Source organism: Cydia pomonella, chromosome 4 (assembly GCF_033807575.1).
Source record: "Cydia pomonella isolate Wapato2018A chromosome 4, ilCydPomo1, whole genome shotgun sequence".
Lineage (NCBI taxonomy): Eukaryota > Metazoa > Arthropoda > Insecta > Lepidoptera > Tortricidae > Cydia > Cydia pomonella.
This window is the reverse complement of record NC_084706.1, coordinates 23,342,133-23,368,773: the sequence shown is the minus strand read 5'-3', so window position 1 is coordinate 23,368,773 and position 26,641 is coordinate 23,342,133. Positions and strand designations below refer to the sequence as shown.

The following is a 26,641-nucleotide window of genomic DNA, read 5'->3' as shown; positions in this document are numbered from 1 at the left end:
CATGTCTCGGCAACGGGCACGAATACTAGCCCCACGTTGGGCGCTACTGTGCCGTTATATATTGTTGATTGTTTATTAAGGGTACGAGTAAGGGTAAAGGTACCTATTTATTTTAGCTGAGTTAAGTGTTCTACTTTTCATTTCGAACGGAACCACGGTCTAATAAATAATACAGTCGGTCGACGAAGGCGTCTAGACAGGGCAACCGTGCGGGGTGCGAGGGGCGGGGGGCGAGAGGGGCGGTCCCTGAGTTTCATACACGCCATTGTTAGTATTCAGGGATATAATTTTGGGGACTGACGCGTGTCTTGTAATTATCAATCAATTTGTGCACAATTAAAATATTGCATACGACATTTGCTAATTGTTTGTTTCGGTGTAAACAAAAATATATCATAATGATATCAATTTTTAAGTTCAAAATGGCGGACATGTTTTATAGCTTATTTTAAGAAATTATTTAACTTTATTTAAAAAGCAAGAAATGGTTTCTTGCTTCTGTTAGTATTTGATGTTTTAATTATTTTTGAGAGTCCTCGGGGTGCCGATTACAAAAATGACATCCATTTTGAAATCCAAAATGGCGGACAATATTTTTTCTTAAAAATCGATATGGGTGTCATCTCCTAGGTTCCTCGGGGTTCCGATGATAAAAATGGCATCCATTTTGAAATCCAAGATGGCGGACATTAATTTTTCCTCAAAATTGATATGGGTGTCATCTCCGAGGTTCCTCGTGGTTCCGATTACGAAAGTTTTGGGAGTTTTTAGGGGGTGCGGATTTAAAAAATAGAGTCCATTTTAGAATTAAAGATGGTTGACATCACTGCTACACACATCGACACCCTTTTCAAAAAGTGACGTCCGCCATTTTTATTTTCAAAATAGATGCCATTTTTGAAATCTACACCCCCAAAAACCCAGAAAACAACACCCATGGCGACTATTTAAAAAAATGATGACGACGTCCGCCATCTTTATTTCCAAAAGGACGCCATTTGTAAAATTAGTACATACATACTGTAAGGATACTGTTTAGTTTATATAGATATTTTGTCATTATAATACATTTTTCTAGATTAAATAAGCTAAGTATACTATTGAAAGTATTTGTAACGATCGATCACGTGATCGATCCCTCCATCTTAAATATTGAACGAGCATTCGGAAGGTGACATTCGAACGATGACAGTCGATGCAAAATTACAAGTGGTTACGTTGATTGTATTATTAGCAGGTCAGTACGTTTTGTTTTGTTAGAACTCGAGACAATATAATTGCTTGTCTAAGCGTACTACACTGTCGTGTGGTTAGTTAGATTGGAAGAGGTTATATTCATACATGAAACCTAAAAACATTACCCTCCTCTTTTGGGCAGTTGTGTAAATCTGTGACAACCCTAGGTAGGTACGGTGACCTTGAGCGGTCTCGGCATTTACGCAAACATCAAAGGCGTCGGCCCCCTGTTACTTTTTACACTGTGACGGAACGTTGTGTAAATTAGTGTTTGGCGTCTATCTAAAGTTTTGTAAAAAAAATTGTTTTGTTGAAAATAAAACCTGGTTTTGCAAGTCACGTCGAGCCCATGAAAAACTGATTACGTCTACAGATGCGTCGGGAACTCGGGAAGGACATTATCATCATAGTTTTCTAAATTAAGTGTCGATTATGTCTGCGTGCACGGCTACCGGACACTTACGCGGGCCGATCACCGGTTTGGACAATGATTATACCGCTTTTTTTTGCCGTTGTACCGCTTGGTATAATTATAAATACTAGCATTACGTTGGAACTAGCGCAATTTTAGTCATCTTCTCGTAATAGGCATAATTTTTTACTCCAAATGTACTTTCAGATCGACCCTAAATACGTAAAGAAAGTGGAGTCAGCCGTCCGGCACGCGCCACGCACGGCCGCGCCGGCCGAGCCGTGCGCGCCGTGCCCGCAGTGCGGCGCGCACGTGCCCGCCGCCGCGCTCAGCTGCGCGCGCTGCGAGGCCACGCTGCCCATGTGCATAGCTACTGTGAGTATAGTAACTGTGGAGGCGGCCGTGCCCGCAGTGCGGCGCGCCCGTGCCCGCCGCCGCGCTCAGCTGCGCGCGCTGCGAGGCCACGCTGCCCATGTGCATAGCTACTGTGAGTATAGTAACTGTGGAGGCGGCCGTGCCCGCAGTGCGGCGCGCCCGTGCCCGCCGCCGCGCTCAGCTGCGCGCGCTGCGAGGCCACGCTGCCCATGTGCATAGCTACTGTGAGTATAGTAACTGTGGAGGCGGCCGTGCCCGCCGCCGCGCTCAGCTGCGCGCGCTGCGAGGCCACGCTGCCCATGTGCATAGCTACTGTGAGTATAGTAACTGTGGAGGCGGCCGTGCCCGCCGCCGCGCTCAGCTGCGCGCGCTGCGAGGCCACGCTGCCCATGTGCATAGCTACTGTGAGTATAGTAACTGTGGAGGCGGCCGTGCCCGCAGTGCGGCGCGCCCGTGCCCGCCGCCGCGCTCAGCTGCGCGCGCTGCGAGGCCACGCTGCCCATGTGCATAGCTACTGTGAGTATAGTAACTGTGGAGGCGGCCGTGCCCGCCGCCGCGCTCAGCTGCGCGCGCTGCGAGGCCACGCTGCCCATGTGCATAGCTACTGTGAGTATAGTAACTGTGGAGGCGGCCGTGCCCGCAGTGCGGCGCGCCCGTGCCCATGTGCATAGCTACTGTGAGTATAGTAACAAAGTGGAGGCGGCCGTCCGGCACGCCGGCCAATCAATGGGAAGTTTACTTAATGTCGGCTGCTGGTACAAATACAAGTACTAGCCCCTCGTTGTATGCCTTCGTAACGTTGCCACAGAAGTTAAAATTCACAAATCGCTTTAATCTTATTGTGATATTGTTTCTTTCAGGGCCTGCACATAGTGAAGGAAGACTTGACGGCGTGCCCCGAGTGCGACTTTCCCGCCATCTACTCTGAGTTTACCGAGTGAGTAGAAATATTAGGTTTCTTACGAACTATACCCCGATCGGCGAAACATAGGCCCTGTGACACTTTGAATGACCTTTCAAAAATCCATTTTGATATAACCTTGTAACGACGTCTTGTCACAATAATATTTTTATACGCCTAAAATAAATGTATAGCACATGTTTTCATGTAAAAAAATAAGTTTAAGCAAAATTAATAGCATGTGTTTATTCAAAATTTGCTGGAATAATCTGATATGAACTCGCGTGGAGGCATTTTAGAAAAAATAATTCGTTGGCCAGTGACTAGAGAAGACAAGTGATGTATCGATAAAATAATTTCGATAATAGATATGAATAAAATAATGTCATTTATAAATAAATCTAATTGATATTTTTGTCTTGGGGAAGTAGTCAATAAATATATTTTGAGCTAAGTAATATTGTGTGTTTTGCATCATAATAAACTGAAATAAATGTCATAGAATAAGAAAAAGTGACCCAGTGCCCCAGGCTGGAATCGAACCAGCGTCCTCTGCTATCGTGGCAGGTGCCTGAGCCACTCGGCCACCGGGGTGATGGCGGCTTAGGTCGAATTTTTCCAAGTACATACACTTCTGTATATGCACTTCTTACTGAAGGCTTACGGCGCCCCCTAGCCATCCCTAAGGTAGAACAGTATAGTTTGGACCTTTCTAACTGAATCAATTTCGGTTTATTCAAAAAACTTTTTACATTTTATATTTTATTTATTAATTTATTTTTTCAGGTTAATTATTTTCAGAAAATATTTTAAGCTGTTTTAATACTTCAAATAGTATTGTTTGGCAGCGCCATCTCTCTCGCTAGCTCGGAATCTTGAGTTGAATCACTTCTATCTAATAGTTCATAATTTCTAGTATTTCTGTATTTATGAAGTGACAGGTGACATCAATCGAGCTCAAATGATCCACATGAGCTGTACCACTAAAAATTATTATAAAATTATTACAAGTTTGTTATGTTTTAACTGACTAGGCTGTTTATACAATAAAACTATCGATAATTTTGCATCACTACAAGAAATGACATTCGAAGTGTCACAGACCCATCTTTCGCCGATCGGGGTGTACTAAGTAACAGGACTGATTTAGATGATGATTTGTTTAACGGTTCACCTGACAAACGTGGAATTTGCAATAGGTTTTCAATGCCTTAAGTTTGAGTGTGATGGTGGTAGAAATTAATTATGCAACCGCAGTAAATGCCAAGCATGTCAGACTGTCAACGCATTCAAATATATCTATTTGCTTCTCAGATTGCTTCAAGAAGAAAGCAAATGTCCGATGTGCGGCGAAAACGTCGACTATCGACGTCTCGTGAAGATAGACGATGTGTCGGGTTATATGGATCTTAATACCACTGATTAAGGCGCAAATTATTTTGGCTAGCGGAAAAATAACATGGAATATCGCCGTCGCGTGGAGATAGACGTTGTGGTGTCGTTTGTGTACCATTTTCAAGGTTACCCGCGGTTTTCACTGATTTTTGACAAGTTTTGAGTAGTTACTCCGACATCTGCACTATAGATAGAATTATAAGACAAACGGCTATCGGTCAATCTTCAATCTTTTATCTCCATTCTGGTCTGCCGGATTTTGAAAGAAATGAATACTCATTTTTAATGGTTTTTTTAAACATTGTCTAAAAAAACGCTTTTTTCGTTTTTTTTTTCAAAGTCAAGTCAAGACATGTTTGGGTTCGTTTTTTTTTTTTCAAAGTCAAGTCAAGACATGTTTTGGTTCGTCTTTGGCGTCTCTAAAAACTGGTTAGAGATTTTAATTTTAAACTAATTAACATAAAAGTTATGGCCAGAAAACCAGGTTTTTGGCCTAAAATTATTCAATTTTGATGCCAAATATCTCGAAGACAATGAACTTTGAAGGAAATATGGGATAGTATATTGCTTAAAACAGTTGCTGTTAATATGATGAGCTACAAAAAAGGTTAGAAAAGTGAGGGATTCAGATCAAAGGTCATTGGCGCCAGGGAGCCCCTTAATATGATATATTAGGCGAACCAGCAAACGAAGAATATGAAAAGAAAGCAATGAAAAGTAGAAATATTTTTATTCGTAAACATAAATGAGACAAATTAAATATAACAAAGACATGTAAAGTATATATACAGTAAAGTGCCACGAAATAACCTCATCTCAGCACGTTGCTGGCGACTTCCAGCGCTGATCTTCCGATGAGACCATTAGGTGAGAGGAATCACCTAACGGTCATGGACACCCGCAACCTCCATGGTGGTTGTAATCGCATTATCGGTATTTAAGATGGGAGTACGCAGTTTTCTTGAAGGTATGAAGGATGTTTCGGTCCGGAAATACCGCAGGCGACATTTCATACTACAATTTAACAGTGCGAGGCAGAAAGTTTCTGGAGAAACGCACATTTGAGGACTGTCAACCATCTAAGCGATGAAGATGAAAATGTTGTCGCGTAGAGCGACGGCGGAAAGATGCGGCAGGGATTAATCCGAACAATTGATTATAGTCAACAAAAAAACTATTATCTTAGCACGACATGGAGTCTATCAGTGATCACTTAAATTATAAACTAAAATAGATATCGTGTGGTAAAGAAAAAGTGACCAAGTCTTCATCTATCGAGGTTAACGCCCTGGACCGCTTGGTCACTCCGTCACGGCGGTTCTCGTCCCAATTTCTCGACTATATGCCATTTAACAAAGACTAGTCGTCTTTGACCAACTCTAAGGGCGAGCAGTATTTGCACCTCCTATACGAAGATGATTTGTTCCCAAAGTTGTGTGATCACTTAAGAGCAATTCCTAAGACCGATTTTTTCATACAAACGCTTTCGACTGTTTCCTCCCTGGATTTTTAACCTAGAGCAATGTTTTTTTTCAAATAAGATCAATATCTGTGCCACGTATGTTTTGCCTTTTTGGATTATTTTATTTTGAAGAAACTGACAACGCCTTGAAAATTTCAAAAACGGCTCAATTGAATTGGCTGCAAATAAAGGCGCAGTATACAAATATTAACATATGACCAAAAAGTCTAAACATAGCGGCATAGATTATTTCTTCGTCTTGCAGTTTCCTAAATTTCATAATGATTGGTTGCGTTTTGGAGGAGGAAACAGTCAAGAGCGAAACCTCGATGTTTGAGTTTTTTGCGTGGGAGTTTTAGCTCGCGCTACAGTTGTCCTTATCGCACGCACGCACGGGACGCGCCTACCGCAGCGCGACAGAAACATAGCTTTCAAAAACTCGAGATTTGAAAAGTTGCTCAGCTAGGAATTGCTCTTAACCCTTTACCAGGCTGACAGTTCAAAAATGACAATCGAATGTCAGTCTTACTCATCGAAAATAGAACACATGTTTGAAGAGCCGCATGTGGGAATATCCCTTAGCCTAGTAAAGGATTAAGGGCTGATTTAGAATAAACGCGAGAACTAAGTTTATTCCGTTTATTATAGTACTTATATTTATATTTTATGCTGCCTATTAGGTTTTCTACAGAAATATGTGATTTTCATCCGTCCAAGTGTTATTATGTGTTATTATTGATAATGTAATGCTGTATAGGTCGATTCACAAGAGCTGGTACGAATGGAATGAATGAGGGAATCAATAAAATAGTGGCTCTGACTGTATACCGATACAGGGCTATAACCGCGAAAATCGAAGTTCGTCAATTGCGGGCATTTTTCTCTGTCACTCTAACTACATCTTAGTGCGAATTTCGGTTTTCGCGGTAAGCCCCCAGATGTCTATCATACAATGAAACTACTCCTGGCCGAAGGGTGTCGTGTTTCGGAGGTTCCGGGGCAAACTGCCGAATCCGACACAAGAGCAGCCGATTCAACGGAGCCACGCCGTTTTGTCGCCTAAATAGTGTTTAGTTGTAATTTTGTAAAATGTATATGTATGTTAGTCTGTAAGGTATTTGTAATATGGGCCTTGTTGCCTGAATCAAATGTTAAATAAATAAAATGAAAGGTTCGTTCACTCCCTTCGTGTCTGCTTTCGTGAATCAACCTGTAAGTGGTTACTTATTATGATGTTATCCGTCCGTTTATGTATAGTGCTAAAGTAGCTTAGATATAGATGTAATGTAAGTATTGATCACAATTTATTGTGTCCTAAAATAAAGTCATAAAGCCCTAAAAAACTGTTTTTCTAGCTAACCATTTAAATACCATACAATAAATGCAAAAACGTCACTGACACGCCATGATCATGGCATGGGCGCAAGTGAGCCAGCCTTGCAACGTTTGACGGTTACATTTTTCCGTTGTTTGACTTTTGGTATGAATACTCATGAGGACAGGGCATTCCCGACTTTAAGGTTCGGGGCCCAAAATAAGGGGTTAACCCTTTGAACGCCACGTCTATTGTGTGTTGCGTGTGATCGTGAACCCTGTCGCAATGCACGAAAGTTGATAATGGCCTGTAGGCGCGCGCGTCCGTTAACGTCTGTGGCGACTGTGGTGGGAATTATTCAGACCCTTTCATCAATATGATCGGTAGGTATTATTACTAGAAGGAAGGTTGCTTCGATATTACGGATTGCCTAATTTCATTTACCCTATACAAATTCTGGCCTATGCATAATCCATATATGGCAGGAGTTTCCCAATCTTTTTGTCTGCGGCGCACTTGCAAGTTTAAAATTTAATCTCGGCGTCCCTAACCTAGCTACGCCTCTTTACTATCTACGGCGCACTAGGGCGCCGCGTCGCACAGTTTGGGAACCCCTGATAGGCTAGGTGCCTCATGGTAGTAAATAAAATACAACAAATAGTGATGAAACATTTAATTTTTCATTTGAAAGTATACCAAATTGTAATTATACGTCCGATACTGAGATTCAAATGAAACGCAAAACACGATGGTATTATACAAAATTACTTTCGGAACTACCACGGGCGAAAGTCGCACGATTCTCGCTCGACCATCCCGAAGAGCGAGAAAGTAGCGAGTGCTTCTCCATTGGCAGGACCGCCCTATGCTCATTTATCCTACAATCAAATATTGCCCTAATATAATTACCACTACCTAGCTATATCTTAAGTAGAAAATACATTTATACAACTTAAAATAATGACAAGACGATTATAACGAAATAATAAACAATTAATTGTGCTAATAATACAATGGAGGCTATAACCCGTCCGACGCTACGTCGCCAGCTAGAATTAACTAGACTATGATAGATGTCGATGACGCATATGTAACTATAGTGGCGAGCCGCTTAACAGATAGATTTATTTGAAGACGACTGTACATTAGGGAATAGATTCGACAAAGTCGATATAAGAAAACAGGATGAACTTGATATATTTTATATACCGACCTATTGATGACATGACATGCTGAGCACGGTATGAGCGCTGGTGTATGTACCCTGTCTTTAGTAGTGGCGTTTTTACAATTTAAAAAAAAAAGAACATTATATGCACAAAGGACTTTTTTGGCCAGACATCTTAAATAAATATAAAAGAAAATAGACGAAAGGTCATTATAATAATTTCTTCTTCAGGTACAGTCACGGACTTTAATTGTTGAGCCATTTAGGGTTTATGTCAGCGTTAGTATTGACAACAAAATTAGCTTGAACTGTCACCGTAAAAGAAACGCTCGCACGCACTATTCGTTACATACTTCACCGAACACCATTTCATCGAAGTTCTTCTATCGTACAGTTATAATATAAATGGAAATTAAAAGTTCTTATGCTCTGGTCCATAAGGGCTATAATTTCCAATCGATTAAGATATATAACACCGACAGAGAACTATAATGATTTTATTAACGCATTTACTGCCAGCGACCCGTTAGTCGCGTTCTCTGTTCGTAGCCGCTTTTCGCTACATACGGAAAATCCCATGGTATCGGCTACGTTCGTAGCGCGTAGCTCGCGCTGGCATTGAATTTGTTAATTCTTTGCTACCGAGACAGGCGAACGTTAAACGAAACTTGACAACGCAATATAAACTGTGCTCGCTTAACATAAAGCTCTTTTTAGCTGCACATATTGCACTAAATTATTAGGCAGTATTTAAGAACGTCGGTCTCTTTTACAAATATAAGGCAGACGAATAGTTTCGATATCATAATTGCATAAAGTAAGGCTAAGAAATTGCACATTAGTTTTCTTAAGAACATTTTTCTAAATGTCCGTTTTATATTTGTATAGAGATTATTCGCCATGACAATTTGTAGGCGAAGTTATAGCAAACATAACATGTAGAAACACTCATTGGTGTTCATCTCGATACGCCGCTAACATCTGTGCGGCCAACTACACACACTATACCTACACCCTTCCAGCACCTTTTCCACTCGATATCGATAATTCGTAGATTTAACAATTCAGTATTTCTATAAATAAAATTTGTCTCCGGGTTATAATGGAAAGTAAGGTGCAGAGATAATAGACCCCCTGCAAACAACTTTATATGCTAGGGGGTTAGTTATATCTGCAGCTTACTATACGTGGTGAGTTTTTTATTTTACTATTCCTATTAAATTCCATGACTAATTACAAATACATACTTAATGTTTAAATGTTGTTTTTTGTTGTTGTGTTGTTTTGCAGTGGAATAGGTGCCTAGGTTAGTACATGTTATCTACAGATATCTAAATGACGGGTCTGGTTACAAAATGTACAATAATGGAACGGATGAAACTACGTCGGGGGCAAGCAGCGAGCAAGCACCCACACGTGCCGTCAAAAGAGCAGACTAGCCGTGGATATATAATATGTTGCATATTTAATATATGTTGTAAAATATCATAATATATTATATGTTGGACGCAGGCTGAGCCAGGCCGGACGAATAGAATCAAGTCTGTTCTCACTCGTTTAATTCTCAGTTTTATAAGAAATAGGTGGGATTTTTATTCACAGTAGTTCTTTTAAATATGAAGGGCAAACTAAATTAAAGTCACCGGTGAACCTGTGGGTATTTTCGCAGCGGTAAGTAATGTTAAAAGAACATCGTTTAATAAATAATCTCACAAATATTTGTGTTTAGGACTACTGGAAAAAAATCTAACTAGTTCTGTCAAAACTAATACTAGTGAGAAAAGATCTACATATATATTTTAAAATAATGTTTCATATGAATACAGCGCGGTTTATATAATTTTAAAATATACGAATATGTTAATAAATATCATGTTTATTTAATAAATATGTATATTCTCAGCTGGCCGGATACCTTTGTATAAAAAATCTCGCTAGTCCACTCTTTTAAACTTAAGAATTAGCTCTCGTTTAAATATTTACAGTAATATATATAAAAATACTTTTAAAATCATAGACACGATGGCACTTGGTTGTAATGTTAAGAAGGCTAGTAAATAAATATACAAATAAAACGAATGTACAGAATACGAACCGTAATTTGACACGTCGGAGGATTAAGAACAAAGATAACAATGAAATAAACCGATTTATATATAAACATTGAAATTTTACACCTACTGGTTAATAAGGGAATGTATAAAAATTAGTTTCGACTATAGGTATCAATGTATAGGTCGTGTCATCCAAGATGACGCGCAGATTTGTCAAATCTAGCCTTTAATATTATGACAATACGAGTCAAGGCACGCGTCTTCGTGAATGACACGATCTGTAACTCCTCAACAATAAATACTTTAATTCTTTGGTTTCATTTTAGTCGTTTGCTTACAAAAGGTCTGCTTACATTAACATTTCATTTGCAAAATAATTTTATGGATAAAATCTGCGCGCGTTGCGTGCGACTATACGTAAGTATGTAAGTTGAAATACAATTTATTATGTATATTAGGTACATACTTAGGTGAATATCATTTCAACTTTGCGTTTTAAACAAATGTTTTAGTATTTTATTTTGTTCGGAAAACCAACAGCTTAAGTAACTAAGACTAAGTTAAACAAAATATGTATCAGACAGGAAAATACTATGGCCCATGAGTGTGTTGTACGTTACACATTCGCTACTTTGTCGTGATTTAAACGCATACGGCGCGCTTCCCGATGCGTTTGCTTAGATTATTTAAAAAGGACACCACATATGCACGAAATAAGATGTCTTGTTATTTATAAAGGCAAAGCTGAAATGATTTCCCTACACATATAGAAAGATTGCGACAAGAAACCTTGCATTTGGCACTATAAGACTCAATGTGAGCTCGATCGACGGTCCTATCGTTCTACCGAGGCTACCCTACACCGCTATACCTGTAGTGTCGCCGAGAGCCTATAAAGGTAAGATTAAAAAATGCTCTCGAACGCCTATTCATAAGATTTGTGGGTGTTCGCAACGCAACACACTAGCAAACAGTGTGACGATCAGTCCCTCGTCAATATAAATCAGGAGGACAGGTCTACATCTGCTACTAGTATGGTGTGATACGATGCGTGGGTAGGACTAGGCCTACACAAAACTTTAAGAGTCGGACACGCAGTCGAAGTGGAAATGCTCCATCAGACAGCAGGCCTCGCATATTAGAAAATCCCTACATAGAATTCATCTCGCGATTTAGATGTTTGAAGGGGTTTTAGAAACTTAGGTCCGTCAAAATCGCCATAGGTTTCGCATCTGACCGGGATGAAGTAAAGGAGGCCACATCTGTAGTCTACTGCAGGAGCGGGCGCTTGGGCAGCGCGGCCACGACGCGCACCTTGTCGCTGAACTGCGGCGGCGGCGCCAGCACGGGCGCGGCGTCGGGCGCGCCGGGCGGCTCCTCGGGCGGCGGCGGCAGCGCGGCCAGCGACACGGCGGCGCGCCGGCCCGGCGCGCGCGCGGGGTCCACGCCCAGGCGCTCCGCCGCCGAGCGGCCCCGCCCCACGCCGCCGCGCAGCAGCGCCGCCGTGGCGCGCTTGCGCGTCAGCGAGTTGTGCCGCTGCATGGCCGGCGGCGTCGCCAGGCTCTCCGACGAGCTGTGCACCGGCTCCGTGCTGATCACGTCGTTGGACGACTTCACCTGCACCGAGCTGCAGAACGACACCTTGTCGCGCCGCGGCGGCTTGGCCTGCGCCTCCTGGTCGGACGACACGCCGGACGACGAGTTGTCGCCGTCGTCGCGCTCGCCCGACAGCTCGTCGCCGCACGACTTGGACGACTTCAGCCGCGTCCGGATCTTCTGGATCTCGTCCACCGAGAACGAGTGCTGCATCGAGCTGGAGCCTGAACTGCTTCCGCTGAAATTAAACAAATGGTACCAATTAAATTCTCTCGCAGTCGCCTTCACTTTTGAACCTTCGTGCATGGCGTTCAAGTAAAATTTCAAAAGCGACAAACCTTTATGGACCCCGTTAGGGCGTCAAGTTTTTTTTTCGATACGGTGTCAAGCTGTAAAATATTTATAAGTATCGATTGTTTCTACGTAGAAGTATTCCCATTTGTCTCCATCCCATAAGCAAAATGCAGCAGTGGAGCACAAATAAATCAGTTATAAAGATTTAACACAGAAGATAAAATCCAAGTAAATATAAATACGAATGAAACTAACTACTTTCCTTTGAAGGGAACAGAAAGGAATATTTTTTTTCTCTTTTCGGTACCTACTTTGATATTGGATCTTAAGTCTGATATGAGCTACGAGCCACGAAGATAATCCAACTATAAATTTTACTCAAGGCCATATAAATGAATAAAAGATTGACAAACAACAGGAAAAGTAGGATGAAATATATGCGAAATATTCATTGGTCGAACTGGTTTGGCAATTAATTTAACTAGGTACCTAATTTAGGAAACAGAGTTAAGTACAATCAAGTGTAAAAATATAGGTCCACCCAACCGACTTAAAAATATGTACCATGTACCATAGCTCTTAATTCGCCTACATAAGAGCTGTGGGACATATTTTTGAGTCACTTGTGTGCACTCATATTTTTACACTTGACTGTACAGTGACGTCTGAAAATATCGATACGAACGAAGTGCTTAAAATATGTATACACGGCCTTTTTGCCCATATATTAATGAGCAGTAAGGTTCAGTTTCACTTGTCAACAAACTCCGCAACCCACACTGAGCAAACTCATGCCATAGTGTATTTCCCGTAAAGTAGGACTAGGACAGCAAGAAAATTTTGGACAACATAAATGGGTGGAAAATGGATGGTTCACTAATTGAATTATAAGAAAATGTTCATATAAAAATGAGTAACCCGTGGTGATGTTGCGATATAATTAATTTATATTCGTATGACTGCATTAGAACTGCTACAGAACAAATGATGAGAAACAATTTTGGTGAAGGAACACAAAAGCATTTCCCCAAGAACACAAATAAAAATAAATAAAATATACCTTGTCAGATTTTGATATTTGTATTCGAATACTATAGATATGAGTTTTCCCCATCGATTTCATAGATTGTAGCGTATATTGGTGTCCTGAAATTGTAAATGAGAAAATATTGTTTTCTTTCTAAATATTGAAAATAAAAATTCAGTAGTGTCCTGATTATCATGACTTAGAAATGTGTGTTACTTTTATGCAAACCGCACATACCTACTTAGTTACTACCAAAATGTTAGTTGCAGGAAGGTAGTAGGTACCACAGTCAATTAGTATTTCAATCCATTATCAGAAACAGCTACCTGTTTTACTACCAATATATGTGAAAACCAGCAACATTTGCAGAACCGAATAACCAGATTACATAATTAAAATATCTACTACGTGTACCTAGTGTAGTGTTGGCATTATTGATCTGATTATTGGCGCGGATTGTGAATGCCATATACAACATGTCTCTATCCTCTGTACATAGATAAATAGGACGTGTCGATTAGGGTATTTCTAACCTATGTACTAAGTATTGACGGAGAAATTAATGAATTTATGATTTACTTCGGATTTTTTTGATTAAAGCGTATGCCATGTTATTAATGTCACTTTAGTCTTATCGGCATTGTGAGCGACGAATACAGTATGCTCCTATTTATTAATGATTTATCTGAATTAATTTAACTTTTAAATATTGTTTTTTCATGTTTATCTAATCAAATAATTTACCATATTAGAACATTCCTGAGAAGGAAGCGCTGGTGGGCTAGCGGTAAGAGCGTGCGACTTGCAATCCGGAGGTCGCGGGTTCAAACCCGGCTCGTACCAATGAGTTTTTCGGAACTTATGTACAAAATATCATATGATATTTACCAGTCGCTTTTCGGTGAAGGAAAACATCGTGAGGAAACCGGACTAATCCCAACAAGGCCTAGTTTACCCTCTGGGTTGGATGGGCAGATGGCAGTCGCTTTCGTAAAAACTAGTGCCTACGCCAAATCTTGGGATTAGTTGTCAAGCGGACCCCAGGCTCCCATGAGCCGTGGCAAAATGCGAGGAAGAAGAAGAAGAACATTCATGAGAAGGAACTCTACTCGGGATCTCGGTCAATGTCCAGAGAGTAGAGACCAATTGTTATAAGTTGCCAATGGCACATGTATGAATCGTAAGTAAACAGAAGGCGGCTGCACCTGCTTATAGGGGGTATCACTGCAATGTTCTGCCGCTAGAGTGTATCCCTAGCACATATTGTAAACCATAGAGTAAGTTATACATACTAGGGCTTAAACAGTTTTTTGACAAGTTTTCACAGATAATTTGATACGAATACATTTGACTACGGAAGGTGGAGATAAGGAATGGAATCTCCATTTACCAAAAAGTGTCATCAAAAAACCTTAAATAGGTGGCGCTACAATACCTAGAATACTTGAAAAAAAAAAACAAATCATAGACAGCGCACTTCAATCCGTCAATAACGCCTAGGTTCTAAGCTACTCTAGCGCGAATCTGGAGAGATTTGGAACTATTATTTATAGCTGACCACTGGACACTTTTGCATAAGTTCTGCCTATGGAGATTGCGTTTCCATAACATTTGCCATTTATGCATCAAGGCGATACAGATAATGAAATTACGAGTGTTTCAGCGGTAGGCAGTCAATGTCAAGTTTTAAGTTTTCGATTGATGTGGCACACCCGCTTACTCACATGGTCGCATGGTACGTAGGTCACTAGATAAGTTTTGCAGTAGACAAATATGAAACAATGAGATGGAATATCACATACATTTTTATAAACTATATTTCCATAGACAATGTTTGGGCGGAAAACATTAACTTTATTTTTAAATTTACTTATTAAAAAATAGATTTAAACTTTTAAAACGTCGGTGTGGGCTACGGTCGATTTATGCAAATTTTATACATTTTCATTTCATACAAAGTTAAGATGTGTTAATAAGTAAATTTAAAATGAAAATAAATGTTTTTCAGCCAATCATTGTCATCGATGTTTTCAAAAGTATATGTGATAGGCACCAATTCTAGGTATCTCTGTTTGGCCCTATGGTTGACTGGTAGAGAATGCCATTTGGCATTAAGTCCGCCATTTGTACATTGTTGTATATATTTTGTGCAATAAAGTTTAAATAAATAAATAAATAGGCCACCTGTTTGTTTCATATTTGTCTATTGCAAAACTTAGCTAGTGACGAGTATAATAATATCTGGGAAACCGAGCTTTGCTCGGAAAACATAAAAACTCAGAAATGCGCGTTTTCCCTGAGATAAGACCTAGCTAGATCGATTTTTCGCCCCCGAAAACCTCCATATAGAAAATTTCATCGAAATCGATAGAGCCGTTTCCGAGACCCCCTAAATATATATATAAATATACAAGAATTGCTCGTTTAAAGGTATAAGATTTAACGGCAGTGTATTTACCTGGCATTGCTGTTGGCGCTGGTCTCGGCGGGCGGCTCCTTGGGCTTGGGCGCGTCGTCGTCCGACTCCGACATGCTGTAGTCCGGCTCCGGGATCGGCGGCGCCGGCGTCGAGTTCTGCACACGCCATATTGGAAATAAGACTTCTCCTTGAGACTTTTTTTTCTTTAAAGTTGTTTGGAGTGTAATATTGATAGCTTATTTCATATGCAGTGAACTAATTGTATATTGTTATTTTTCAACTATCCCCGACAGCCCAGCGACAGAGTGTGATTGTGAAACGACCCTATACTTGACATGAGAATTTTCTGTATTTCAACGATAACATTTTATTGTCCTAATAACAAAAATCTATGAAATTTAGTAAGGATCTTAGGAATGTGTTCAAGAATATTCCTTCTGATTCTAAATTTTTACGATGCTTTTCCATAAAAGTTATCACCGAAAGACAGAAAATTGTCATGTCCAACCTTGTGTGTGGCGTCGTTCCAAGTGCGTAGTGCATTGGGTATCGACTATCGAGCGGGTACCTGCCGCACGACGGCGTGCGCGCTGAAGGGCTGCGCGTAGTGCGCCGCCTCCTCGGCCGAGCGCGCGCGCGCCGGGCCCGCCCACGACCGCAGCGACGCCGACTTGCGCACCTGGGTACATATCCTACACTTAAACAATTGTATATTTATTTATTTATTTATTTATTTATTTATTTATTGTTCGGAGAACCAACAGCTATAGATTGTACAATAGTTATATATATAGATAACAAAGAGCCAATTATAGGTTCCCACCGGTAGCAACAGGTTAACAGATAATTGGTGGTTAGCACTAGATTTTTTTTTTTTTTTTTTACAACGTGTTACCACTAATATTTTTAAATATTAATACTTATTATATTATATACTGAACAAAGAAACCAAAACTTATTAGTAATCTTAATACGTTAATCGATACAATAATATGCCAACACATACGACTCGCTCACTCAAGTAATTTGTCTGTTAGAATCCGTCTTATAGTTGTGATGTTGCTATTAAAAACGTCTATATCCCGCTCCTTCGTTAGTTCATTTAGACTTTTACCAGCTCGTAGTAGAAAGCTATTCTTTCTGTAATTACGTGATGAAAAAGGAATTGAGAGGGGAGGGAAGTATCTTTTAGACCTAGATGGAGTATTGAAGGAGAGCTTAGCGAGCAATTCAGGACAATCAATGTTACCATTTAAAATATTAAGTATATAAGTAATATCTGCAATCTGTCGACGTTTATGTAGTGGGATAAGGTGATGTTTTTTACAAATATTCTCATAATTGGATGAATTATAAGGAGTTTTCATTTTAAAGCAGAGGTATTTTACAAACTTTTTCTGTATACGTTCTATTCTGTTAATGTAAATATTATAACTGGGGTTCCAAATTTGAGACGCATATTCAAGTTTACTTCTGACATATGTACAATAAAGAACTTTTATAGTTTTAATTTGGGTAAAATGTAAAGAACTACGCATTATGAATCCCAAAGTCTTGGTAGCACCAGTTACTATATTATCTATATGAGTATCAAATAAAAGCTTTGAATCATGGGTGACTCCCAGGTCCTTCATACATGACACAGATTTAAGCACATGATCATTTAGCTTGTACGAAGTTGGAATTGAACTTTGTTGTCTAGTGAAGGTTAAAGTAAAGCATTTAGATACATTTAGATCTAATTTATTGGTCTGGCAATATGCAACAAGACGTGTAAGGTCATCTTGTAAAAGAGCAGAGTCATCCAATGAATTAATTTTGGTAAAAATTTTCATGTCGTCAGCGAAACATAGCAATTTGGAAGTGTGGAAACAATCACTGATGTCATTGACAAATATATTGAAAAGCAAAGGCCCCAGCAACGATCCTTGAGGAACGCCACTGGGAACAGTTACCCAGCCAGACACATAGTTGTTAATGACAACAGCTTGCGACCTATTGTCAATATAAGACGTGAACCGTATATATTTAATAGGTAGAACCACTATCACACTCCGAAAATATTTCGACTCATCTTGACAATATAATCTCATAAGCAAGCAAGCATCCGTCCACAACAGTCAGCACGTGCGATCGCTACCCGCGTAGCGAACGAAATGAATTTGTCAACGAATGTGCCCGCCGCCCGTACCTTGCTCAGTCCCCTTAGTCGTCCTACCCCGGCGCCCCCGTAACGCGCAGGCGAGGACTCATTAAAGCGGTCGGTCTATAGTAATGAAGCAATAACAACATTTTCACAGATAAGAAATTAAAGAAAAAATTGATTTTATTTCAGGCCCAGACCCATATAAAATAACGTGATACACAGAATTTACAATTTGAAATGGCACAAAAGTGTAAAAAGTAAAGTAACCGTATAACAATAATATTTTTTTTTTTAAATTACAATTTAGAATAAAATAAAATAACTATCTTTCGGTTCGCATCTTGATGCAGAGACAGCCAAAAGTTTAGTTGTGCCAGCCAGTTTTGTTGTAACAAAACAGTTTATCTTAATGTTGGCCATTATTTACGGATTTTGAAGGGATCATAGGTTTAGGTGTGTAGATTAATACTATTATATTTAAGCCTTTCTTGTAGTGATTGTTTGTTTACCTGATTAATTAAAATAAGTGAGGCGGATGTCATATTAAAGTTCTGACAAATATAATAGACACTCAGTAAACAGACGCGTGCTATTGTTACCGGACGCTTATTGTTAGTTTTAATTTTCTTCCCTCTCGATGCTAACGCTTTCCACTGAGGCTGTACATCAGTACCCACAGGTTCAGTCCGCGCATGAAAATTACGAAATGAGGGGCCGAGGAAGCGAGAGTGTGCCTATCGGCCGGATATCAGTGCTCGGAGGGCAACCGGAGATTAGGTCTTTCATCGATATTCGCGCATATTTGAAAGTGAATGTAGAACTGACCGCTTTGGGCTCGGCCTGGCGGTAGGCGACGGGCCCCAGGTCCTGCGGCGCGGCGTACAGCTTGGCGCAGGCGGCGGGCCGGAACGACGAGGCCGGCGCGCCCGGCGGCGGCGGCGGCGGGTGCGCCGGCGGCGGCACGCGCGTCGGCCCTGCGACCGGGAATTATTACCATTATTCCTATGTAGAATAAATTGTTATTCATCATTATTTTCACCACACCATCTAGTAAAGGCCTTCTTGTTGTTGCATTTTATAAACATGTGGGGCAAAGTAATCAGATGCAATTTTTGAGTTATTTCCTTATTTTAGCTGGTATAATTGACTTTCAAATGATGATTTTGAATGATATTTTTTTTATAACGACCATTAAGATTGATTTTTTTTTTGGAATTTCATAGTTAGTGTTTTTCTCACGTTGGTGTGGTGAAAATATTTGTGTTTCACTCGAAGGCAAAGTTTGTTTAACCCTCGTGCCTAGAAACCCTCGCAACGCTGAAGATTCCACTTCTCGAACCACTCGCGACGCTCGCGGTTCAATTTTGGAATCTTTCGCTTGCTCGGGTATCACTATTAGCACGAGCGTTAAACAACAACTTTTACCCTTGTAAAACAAATGACTATTTCGACTTTATCGGTCATTTAAGAAAGGGACAAAGGTTAACGGACTTTTGTAGATATGAATGTGAATAAATGAATTAAAATTCAGTCAAGCACACCTAGGATTTTCTACACATTTTTTGCTAATCCATTTATTGCATTGTATTGCGTGTCCCCGAATTACGACAAGAAGAAACATACCAAGACAAATGCGAATAAATTCAAACTAAAATAGGAGAACTTTTTATAGGCTTCTAGCTGAGCGGCTAGAGGTTAAGGTTATGCCTTACCATGCACGTCTTCGCTGGAGCGGGTCCGCAGCGGCTGCGCGGTGTGCTCCGCCGCGAGGTCGGGCGTAGAGTGGAAATCGCGCCGCAGCGATCCCTGCGATTTGGTGAGCAGCTGAAGTAGAAACAAACATTCTAAATACTCCAGTAATATAAGCCTTACGTTGGATGATATCTCAGTAAAAAATAAATGCAATTCTAGATCCACGCACCAAAACCATATCTGAAGGATGCCATGGCATGGGATGTTTGTACGGAACAGCGGTAGACAAATTTGTGGAATGCTCCGTCTATGAGACGAGAGTTTCCAGCAGAAGTTGCAAAGCGGATGAGTTTAAACATTAACCCCCTTATTCATAAACGTGTAATAAAGTTACGATGCAGCTGATAATCGTTTGTCCCTTTCCATCATACCAATATGTCGGAAAGGGACAAACGACGATCAGCGGCATCGTAATTTTAGTACACGTTTATGAATAAGGGGGTAAGTGCTGTCTCAAAATTAGCCTAAAATGTCCCCTCATCGATCTGTCGATAATACTGACATTATAGCATCTGGGAACTAAAATCCGATGGCGCTACTGCAGACAAACATATAGTGGACGGCGTACCTTGCCGCGGCGCTTCATCTCCGCCACGGAGGCGTAAACACGATTCGGTCGCGCCGGCGAGTACGGCGGCGACGCCGAGCCGCCCTGGAACGCCGACCGCGTCATCATTGCGTTGTTGCCGCCACTGTGGACAAAAATTATGCTTTGAAAAATAAAACTTATTCCATTACAGTCCAGAATTCGAAAGAGTAAACTAACACTACGGTATTTCATGAGATTATCGTGTTATAAGTCAATTTTGTGCAAAAACCTGACTCTCTCAGAGGAAAGAAAGGGGGCGGGGAGGAGAACAACTCACATGGTATCAGCATCAGCTTGTCTCTGGAACAACTCCTCTAACTCCGCCGCGGTGATGCGGCCGGACGCCGGACGCTGCCGGATGGACGCCGTGCGCGGCGCCACCGGCGTGCCGGATTGGGGTGTGCCGCCTGGAAAGGAATAGTACATTTTATTACAAGTGTGCAAGGTATGTCATTAGCCGTAAGCGAACACGGGTCGAGGACACATAATGTTGACATTGTAACGGGTAATACTTCTAAGCTGACGCTACCCCCTACAGGTCACGCATTTTCCCTTGTTCACTGTAGAGCCATCTGGTAGCCCAAACTAAAACTTGCCATTATATGTCAACAAACAGAGGGCTTCTGTGCTGCCCACTACAGTTCATGCCCGCTCCCTATACATTTTCACTGTTCGATTGGAGTTTGTTAATAAAAGACAGTCATCATGACTACGGCGCCAAGGAGGCTAGCTAAATGACAACGTAGGTACATCGACAAATGCGCAATAATTAAAAAAATATTTCCTCCGGATTTTCAGTAACAACCCTGTACATGTAGACCTCACGACATCCACGGCGCGAACAAGTTCCTGCTCCAACCATCCACTATTACGCAGTGGCTTACGTGGGCGATGACTCGCGAATGCGACGCGGCGCGGCGGCCCAACGGCATTCGGAGATCGCCCACGTAAGACACTTCCATAGGTATCAAAGGATTGAATTCACCCGCGCCGCGCCGCTTCGCGTTCGCGAGTTATTCGCTCAGGTAAGACACTGCCTTAGAAATCCCGCATTTTATTTTTCATTTGAGTGTCCAGTATAGTTTTTGTTTTTCACTTATTTTATTGGTCCACAATTATTTATTTCTGTCACTGTCCCACTTGTGTGGTCAATACACATTATCCAATTAAATATTCCTTATAAAGTACCACCACTGCACTATAATTTTTAAAATAGTCCGGCAGGAACAACATTTTAATTATAAGACATAGTTTATTTACATGTCAGTAAAACTATATCCGTACTACTCATAACTTTCACTTTGCTAAGATACATAAATAAATAAAATCATTTATTACGGATAACAAGACCCATACATTACTAATTACATTATATAATTAAAAATTACAATTACATAAGCCCTCCCATTGAAATTTGACTGTTAAACCTTGTTGTTACTTTCCAGGCTGGGTCGCCATGTGATGTGGGACGTGATGACAAACACTATCTCAGAAGCATAGGTTTACTTACATTCTGTCTAGAATAACATGTACGAGCTTATATAGTATATTGGCTATGTGTGAGGGTAAGGCGACACACTACACCGGGATGATAAATGTTACGAAAAATCACATGATTATTCTATACGTAATTTATGTTTCGATTGACGTTTTTATCAATGATTGTCATTTTGGTTAGGCCCCCAGGTTAGTTGTCGCAAGTTTTGTGGTGGTGGTGGATAAAACTTACTGTTACTGTGTTGGACCGACTCTGCCGACGAGGATTTGCCAGCCACGCTGAGGGGCTCGCAGTTCTCTTCTTTTTCCCCGCCATTTTCTGGAAGATTCGTGTATTGCATTTATTTGGACTGCATTGCGTTTCCATTATGAAATAAAATGTAAAATAAACTATAGTCAGGCAAACAATTTTGTCAGTAACAGTAGACTTATAAAAACTGTGTTAATTTCTCCATTAGCAAGAGAAGAAAAACATTTTTTATGACCCTTCATATTTCGAATCCTTTTGGAATTTCGAAGTCGGTTCAAAAGAGAATATGATTATTTTTGCTTATGCTCCACTGACAAGCGACTTTTGCCAAACTAGGTAGGTACTTATAATACATTTCCTATTTAAACATTATTTAAAGTGCCAATAACTATTAATTGCCGTCTTATAAGGTAGATTTAGTATAAGTAGGTATTTTTTTGATGTAGTATGGGGTTTTTCGAAAAGCGATTATACAGGGTTTTCTAGGATTAGCAAAGCATAGGTACAGTCGAGTTCACAACCATCTTTACAATCCAACATTCCATAATACATTGTAGGAGAGGCTGGAAAACCGCTCAAATAATACGAGTCCATTTTTAGCGTTTCACAACCAACACCACTTACATACAGAGCTAGCATAGTTACCGAGGCCGGCGACCATGGACTTGGCGCGCGCGCGGCCCACGCTGAGCGTGGTGCGCGGGTCGCGCCGGGCTGCGGCCTGCGCGGGCACAACCAACACCACTTACATACAGAGCTAGCATAGTTACCGAGGCCGGCGACCATGGACTTGGCGCGCGCGCGGCCCACGCTGAGCGTGGTGCGCGGGTCGCGCCGGGCTGCGGCCTGCGCGGGCACAACCAACACCACTTACATACAGAGCTAGCATAGTTACCGAGGCCGGCGACCATGGACTTGGCGCGCGCGCGGCCCACGCTGAGCGTGGTGCGCGGGTCGCGCCGGGCTGCGGCCTGCGCGGGCACAACCAACACCACTTACATACAGAGCTAGCATAGTTACCGAGGCCGGCGACCATGGACTTGGCGCGCGCGCGGCCCACGCTGAGCGTGGTGCGCGGGTCGCGCCGGGCTGCGGCCTGCGCGGGCACAACCAACACCACTTACATACAGAGCTAGCATAGTTACCGAGGCCGGCGACCATGGACTTGGCGCGCGCGCGGCCCACGCTGAGCGTGGTGCGCGGGTCGCGCCGGGCTGCGGCCTGCGCGGGCACAACCAACACCACTTACATACAGAGCTAGCATAGTTACCGAGGCCGGCGACCATGGACTTGGCGCGCGCGCGGCCCACGCTGAGCGTGGTGCGCGGGTCGCGCCGGGCTGCGGCCTGCGCGGGCACAACCAACACCACTTACATACAGAGCTAGCATAGTTACCGAGGCCGGCGACCATGGACTTGGCGCGCGCGCGGCCCACGCTGAGCGTGGTGCGCGGGTCGCGCCGGGCTGCGGCCTGCGCGGGCACAACCAACACCACTTACATACAGAGCTAGCATAGTTACCGAGGCCGGCGACCATGGACTTGGCGCGCGCGCGGCCCACGCTGAGCGTGGTGCGCGGGTCGCGCCGGGCTGCGGCCTGCGCGGGCACAACCAACACCACTTACATACAGAGCTAGCATAGTTACCGAGGCCGGCGACCATGGACTTGGCGCGCGCGCGGCCCACGCTGAGCGTGGTGCGCGGGTCGCGCCGGGCTGCGGCCTGCGCGGGCACAACCAACACCACTTACATACAGAGCTAGCATAGTTACCGAGGCCGGCGACCATGGACTTGGCGCGCGCGCGGCCCACGCTGAGCGTGGTGCGCGGGTCGCGCCGGGCTGCGGCCTGCGCGGGCACAACCAACACCACTTACATACAGAGCTAGCATAGTTACCGAGGCCGGCGACCATGGACTTGGCGCGCGCGCGGCCCACGCTGAGCGTGGTGCGCGGGTCGCGCCGGGCTGCGGCCTGCGCGGGCACAACCAACACCACTTACATACAGAGCTAGCATAGTTACCGAGGCCGGCGACCATGGACTTGGCGCGCGCGCGGCCCACGCTGAGCGTGGTGCGCGGGTCGCGCCGGGCTGCGGCCTGCGCGGGCACAACCAACACCACTTACATACAGAGCTAGCATAGTTACCGAGGCCGGCGACCATGGACTTGGCGCGCGCGCGGCCCACGCTGAGCGTGGTGCGCGGGTCGCGCCGGGCTGCGGCCTGCGCGGGCACAACCAACACCACTTACATACAGAGCTAGCATAGTTACCGAGGCCGGCGACCATGGACTTGGCGCGCGCGCGGCCCACGCTGAGCGTGGTGCGCGGGTCGCGCCGGGCTGCGGCCTGCGCGGGCACAACCAACACCACTTACATACAGAGCTAGCATAGTTACCGAGGCCGGCGACCATGGACTTGGCGCGCGCGCGGCCCACGCTGAGCGTGGTGCGCGGGTCGCGCCGGGCTGCGGCCTGCGCGGGCACAACCAACACCACTTACATACAGAGCTAGCATAGTTACCGAGGCCGGCGACCATGGACTTGGCGCGCGCGCGGCCCACGCTGAGCGTGGTGCGCGGGTCGCGCCGGGCTGCGGCCTGCGCGGGCACAACCAACACCACTTACATACAGAGCTAGCATAGTTACCGAGGCCGGCGACCATGGACTTGGCGCGCGCGCGGCCCACGCTGAGCGTGGTGCGCGGGTCGCGCCGGGCTGCGGCCTGCGCGGGCACAACCAACACCACTTACATACAGAGCTAGCATAGTTACCGAGGCCGGCGACCATGGACTTGGCGCGCGCGCGGCCCACGCTGAGCGTGGTGCGCGGGTCGCGCCGGGCTGCGGCCTGCGCGGGCACAACCAACACCACTTACATACAGAGCTAGCATAGTTACCGAGGCCGGCGACCATGGACTTGGCGCGCGCGCGGCCCACGCTGAGCGTGGTGCGCGGGTCGCGCCGGGCTGCGGCCTGCGCGGGCACAACCAACACCACTTACATACAGAGCTAGCATAGTTACCGAGGCCGGCGACCATGGACTTGGCGCGCGCGCGGCCCACGCTGAGCGTGGTGCGCGGGTCGCGCCGGGCTGCGGCCTGCGCGGGCACAACCAACACCACTTACATACAGAGCTAGCATAGTTACCGAGGCCGGCGACCATGGACTTGGCGCGCGCGCGGCCCACGCTGAGCGTGGTGCGCGGGTCGCGCCGGGCTGCGGCCTGCGCGGGCACAACCAACACCACTTACATACAGAGCTAGCATAGTTACCGAGGCCGGCGACCATGGACTTGGCGCGCGCGCGGCCCACGCTGAGCGTGGTGCGTGGGTCGCGCCGGGCTGCGGCCTGCGCGGGCACAACCAACACCACTTACATACAGAGCTAGCATAGTTACCGAGGCCGGCGACCATGGACTTGGCGCGCGCGCGGCCCACGCTGAGCGTGGTGCGTGGGTCGCGCCGGGCTGCGGCCTGCGCGGGCACAACCAACACCACTTACATACAGAGCTAGCATAGTTACCGAGGCCGGCGACCATGGACTTGGCGCGCGTGCGGCCCACGCTGAGCGTGGTGCGTGGGTCGCGCCGGGCTGCGGCCTGCGCGGGCACAACCAACACCACTTACATACAGAGCTAGCATAGTTACCGAGGCCGGCGACCATGGACTTGGCGCGCGCGCGGCCCACGCTGAGCGTGGTGCGTGGGTCGCGCCGGGCTGCGGCCTGCGCGGGCACAACCAACACCACTTACATACAGAGCTAGCATAGTTACCGAGGCCGGCGACCATGGACTTGGCGCGCGCGCGGCCCACGCTGAGCGTGGTGCGCGGGTCGCGCCGGGCTGCGGCCTGCGCGGGCACAACCAACACCACTTACATACAGAGCTAGCATAGTTACCGAGGCCGGCGACCATGGACTTGGCGCGCGCGCGGCCCACGCTGAGCGTGGTGCGCGGGTCGCGCCGGGCTGCGGCCTGCGCGGGCACAACCAACACCACTTACATACAGAGCTAGCATAGTTACCGAGGCCGGCGACCATGGACTTGGCGCGCGCGCGGCCCACGCTGAGCGTGGTGCGCGGGTCGCGCCGGGCTGCGGCCTGCGCGGGCACAACCAACACCACTTACATACAGAGCTAGCATAGTTACCGAGGCCGGCGACCATGGACTTGGCGCGCGCGCGGCCCACGCTGAGCGTGGTGCGCGGGTCGCGCCGGGCTGCGGCCTGCGCGGGCACAACCAACACCACTTACATACAGAGCTAGCATAGTTACCGAGGCCGGCGACCATGGACTTGGCGCGCGCGCGGCCCACGCTGAGCGTGGTGCGCGGGTCGCGCCGGGCTGCGGCCTGCGCGGGCACAACCAACACCACTTACATACAGAGCTAGCATAGTTACCGAGGCCGGCGACCATGGACTTGGCGCGCGCGCGGCCCACGCTGAGCGTGGTGCGCGGGTCGCGCCGGGCTGCGGCCTGCGCGGGCACAACCAACACCACTTACATACAGAGCTAGCATAGTTACCGAGGCCGGCGACCATGGACTTGGCGCGCGCGCGGCCCACGCTGAGCGTGGTGCGCGGGTCGCGCCGGGCTGCGGCCTGCGCGGGCACAACCAACACCACTTACATACAGAGCTAGCATAGTTACCGAGGCCGGCGACCATGGACTTGGCGCGCGCGCGGCCCACGCTGAGCGTGGTGCGCGGGTCGCGCCGCGGCGGCGCCGGCGCCGGGCTGCGCCCTGCAACAACATCAC

General features: G+C 45.1%; 2 protein-coding genes across 8 annotated transcripts in view; one reads left to right on the top strand and one right to left on the bottom strand.

The window, feature by feature from the left end:
* LOC133517293 (WD repeat-containing protein 19) overlaps positions 1-6,347 on the top strand; it is a 35,461-nt gene extending 29,114 nt beyond the window's left edge. Inside the window, 3 exon segments of the mRNA XM_061850534.1 lie at positions 1,856-2,023; positions 2,884-2,960; positions 4,239-6,347. Of these exon segments, the coding sequence (XP_061706518.1) occupies positions 1,856-2,023; positions 2,884-2,960; positions 4,239-4,350 (357 nt within the window). The 3' untranslated portion in view covers positions 4,351-6,347.
* A 5,110-nt stretch (positions 6,348-11,457) lies between these two features.
* The window catches only part of LOC133517310 (SH3 and multiple ankyrin repeat domains protein 3), a 382,488-nt gene continuing 367,304 nt past the window's right edge, over positions 11,458-26,641 (bottom strand). For 4 of the 7 annotated variants that reach the window (XM_061850562.1, XM_061850566.1, XM_061850561.1 and 1 more), the window contains 9 exons: positions 26,534-26,626; positions 21,871-21,957; positions 20,419-20,548; positions 20,121-20,244; positions 19,513-19,624; positions 18,626-18,774; positions 16,223-16,333; positions 15,694-15,809; positions 11,459-12,152 (listed from right to left, as the gene is read on the bottom strand). In XM_061850562.1, coding sequence (XP_061706546.1) covers positions 11,588-12,152; positions 15,694-15,809; positions 16,223-16,333; positions 18,626-18,774; positions 19,513-19,624; positions 20,121-20,244; positions 20,419-20,548; positions 21,871-21,957; positions 26,534-26,626 — 1,487 coding nt within the window. In that variant the 3' untranslated portion in view covers positions 11,459-11,587. Of the gene's footprint in view, positions 12,153-13,268; positions 13,355-15,693; positions 15,810-16,222; positions 16,334-18,625; positions 18,775-19,512; positions 19,625-20,120; positions 20,245-20,418; positions 20,549-21,870; positions 21,958-26,533; positions 26,627-26,641 lie in introns of all 7 variants that reach the window. The other 3 variants (XM_061850567.1, XM_061850565.1, XM_061850564.1) reach the window with 3 other exon arrangements.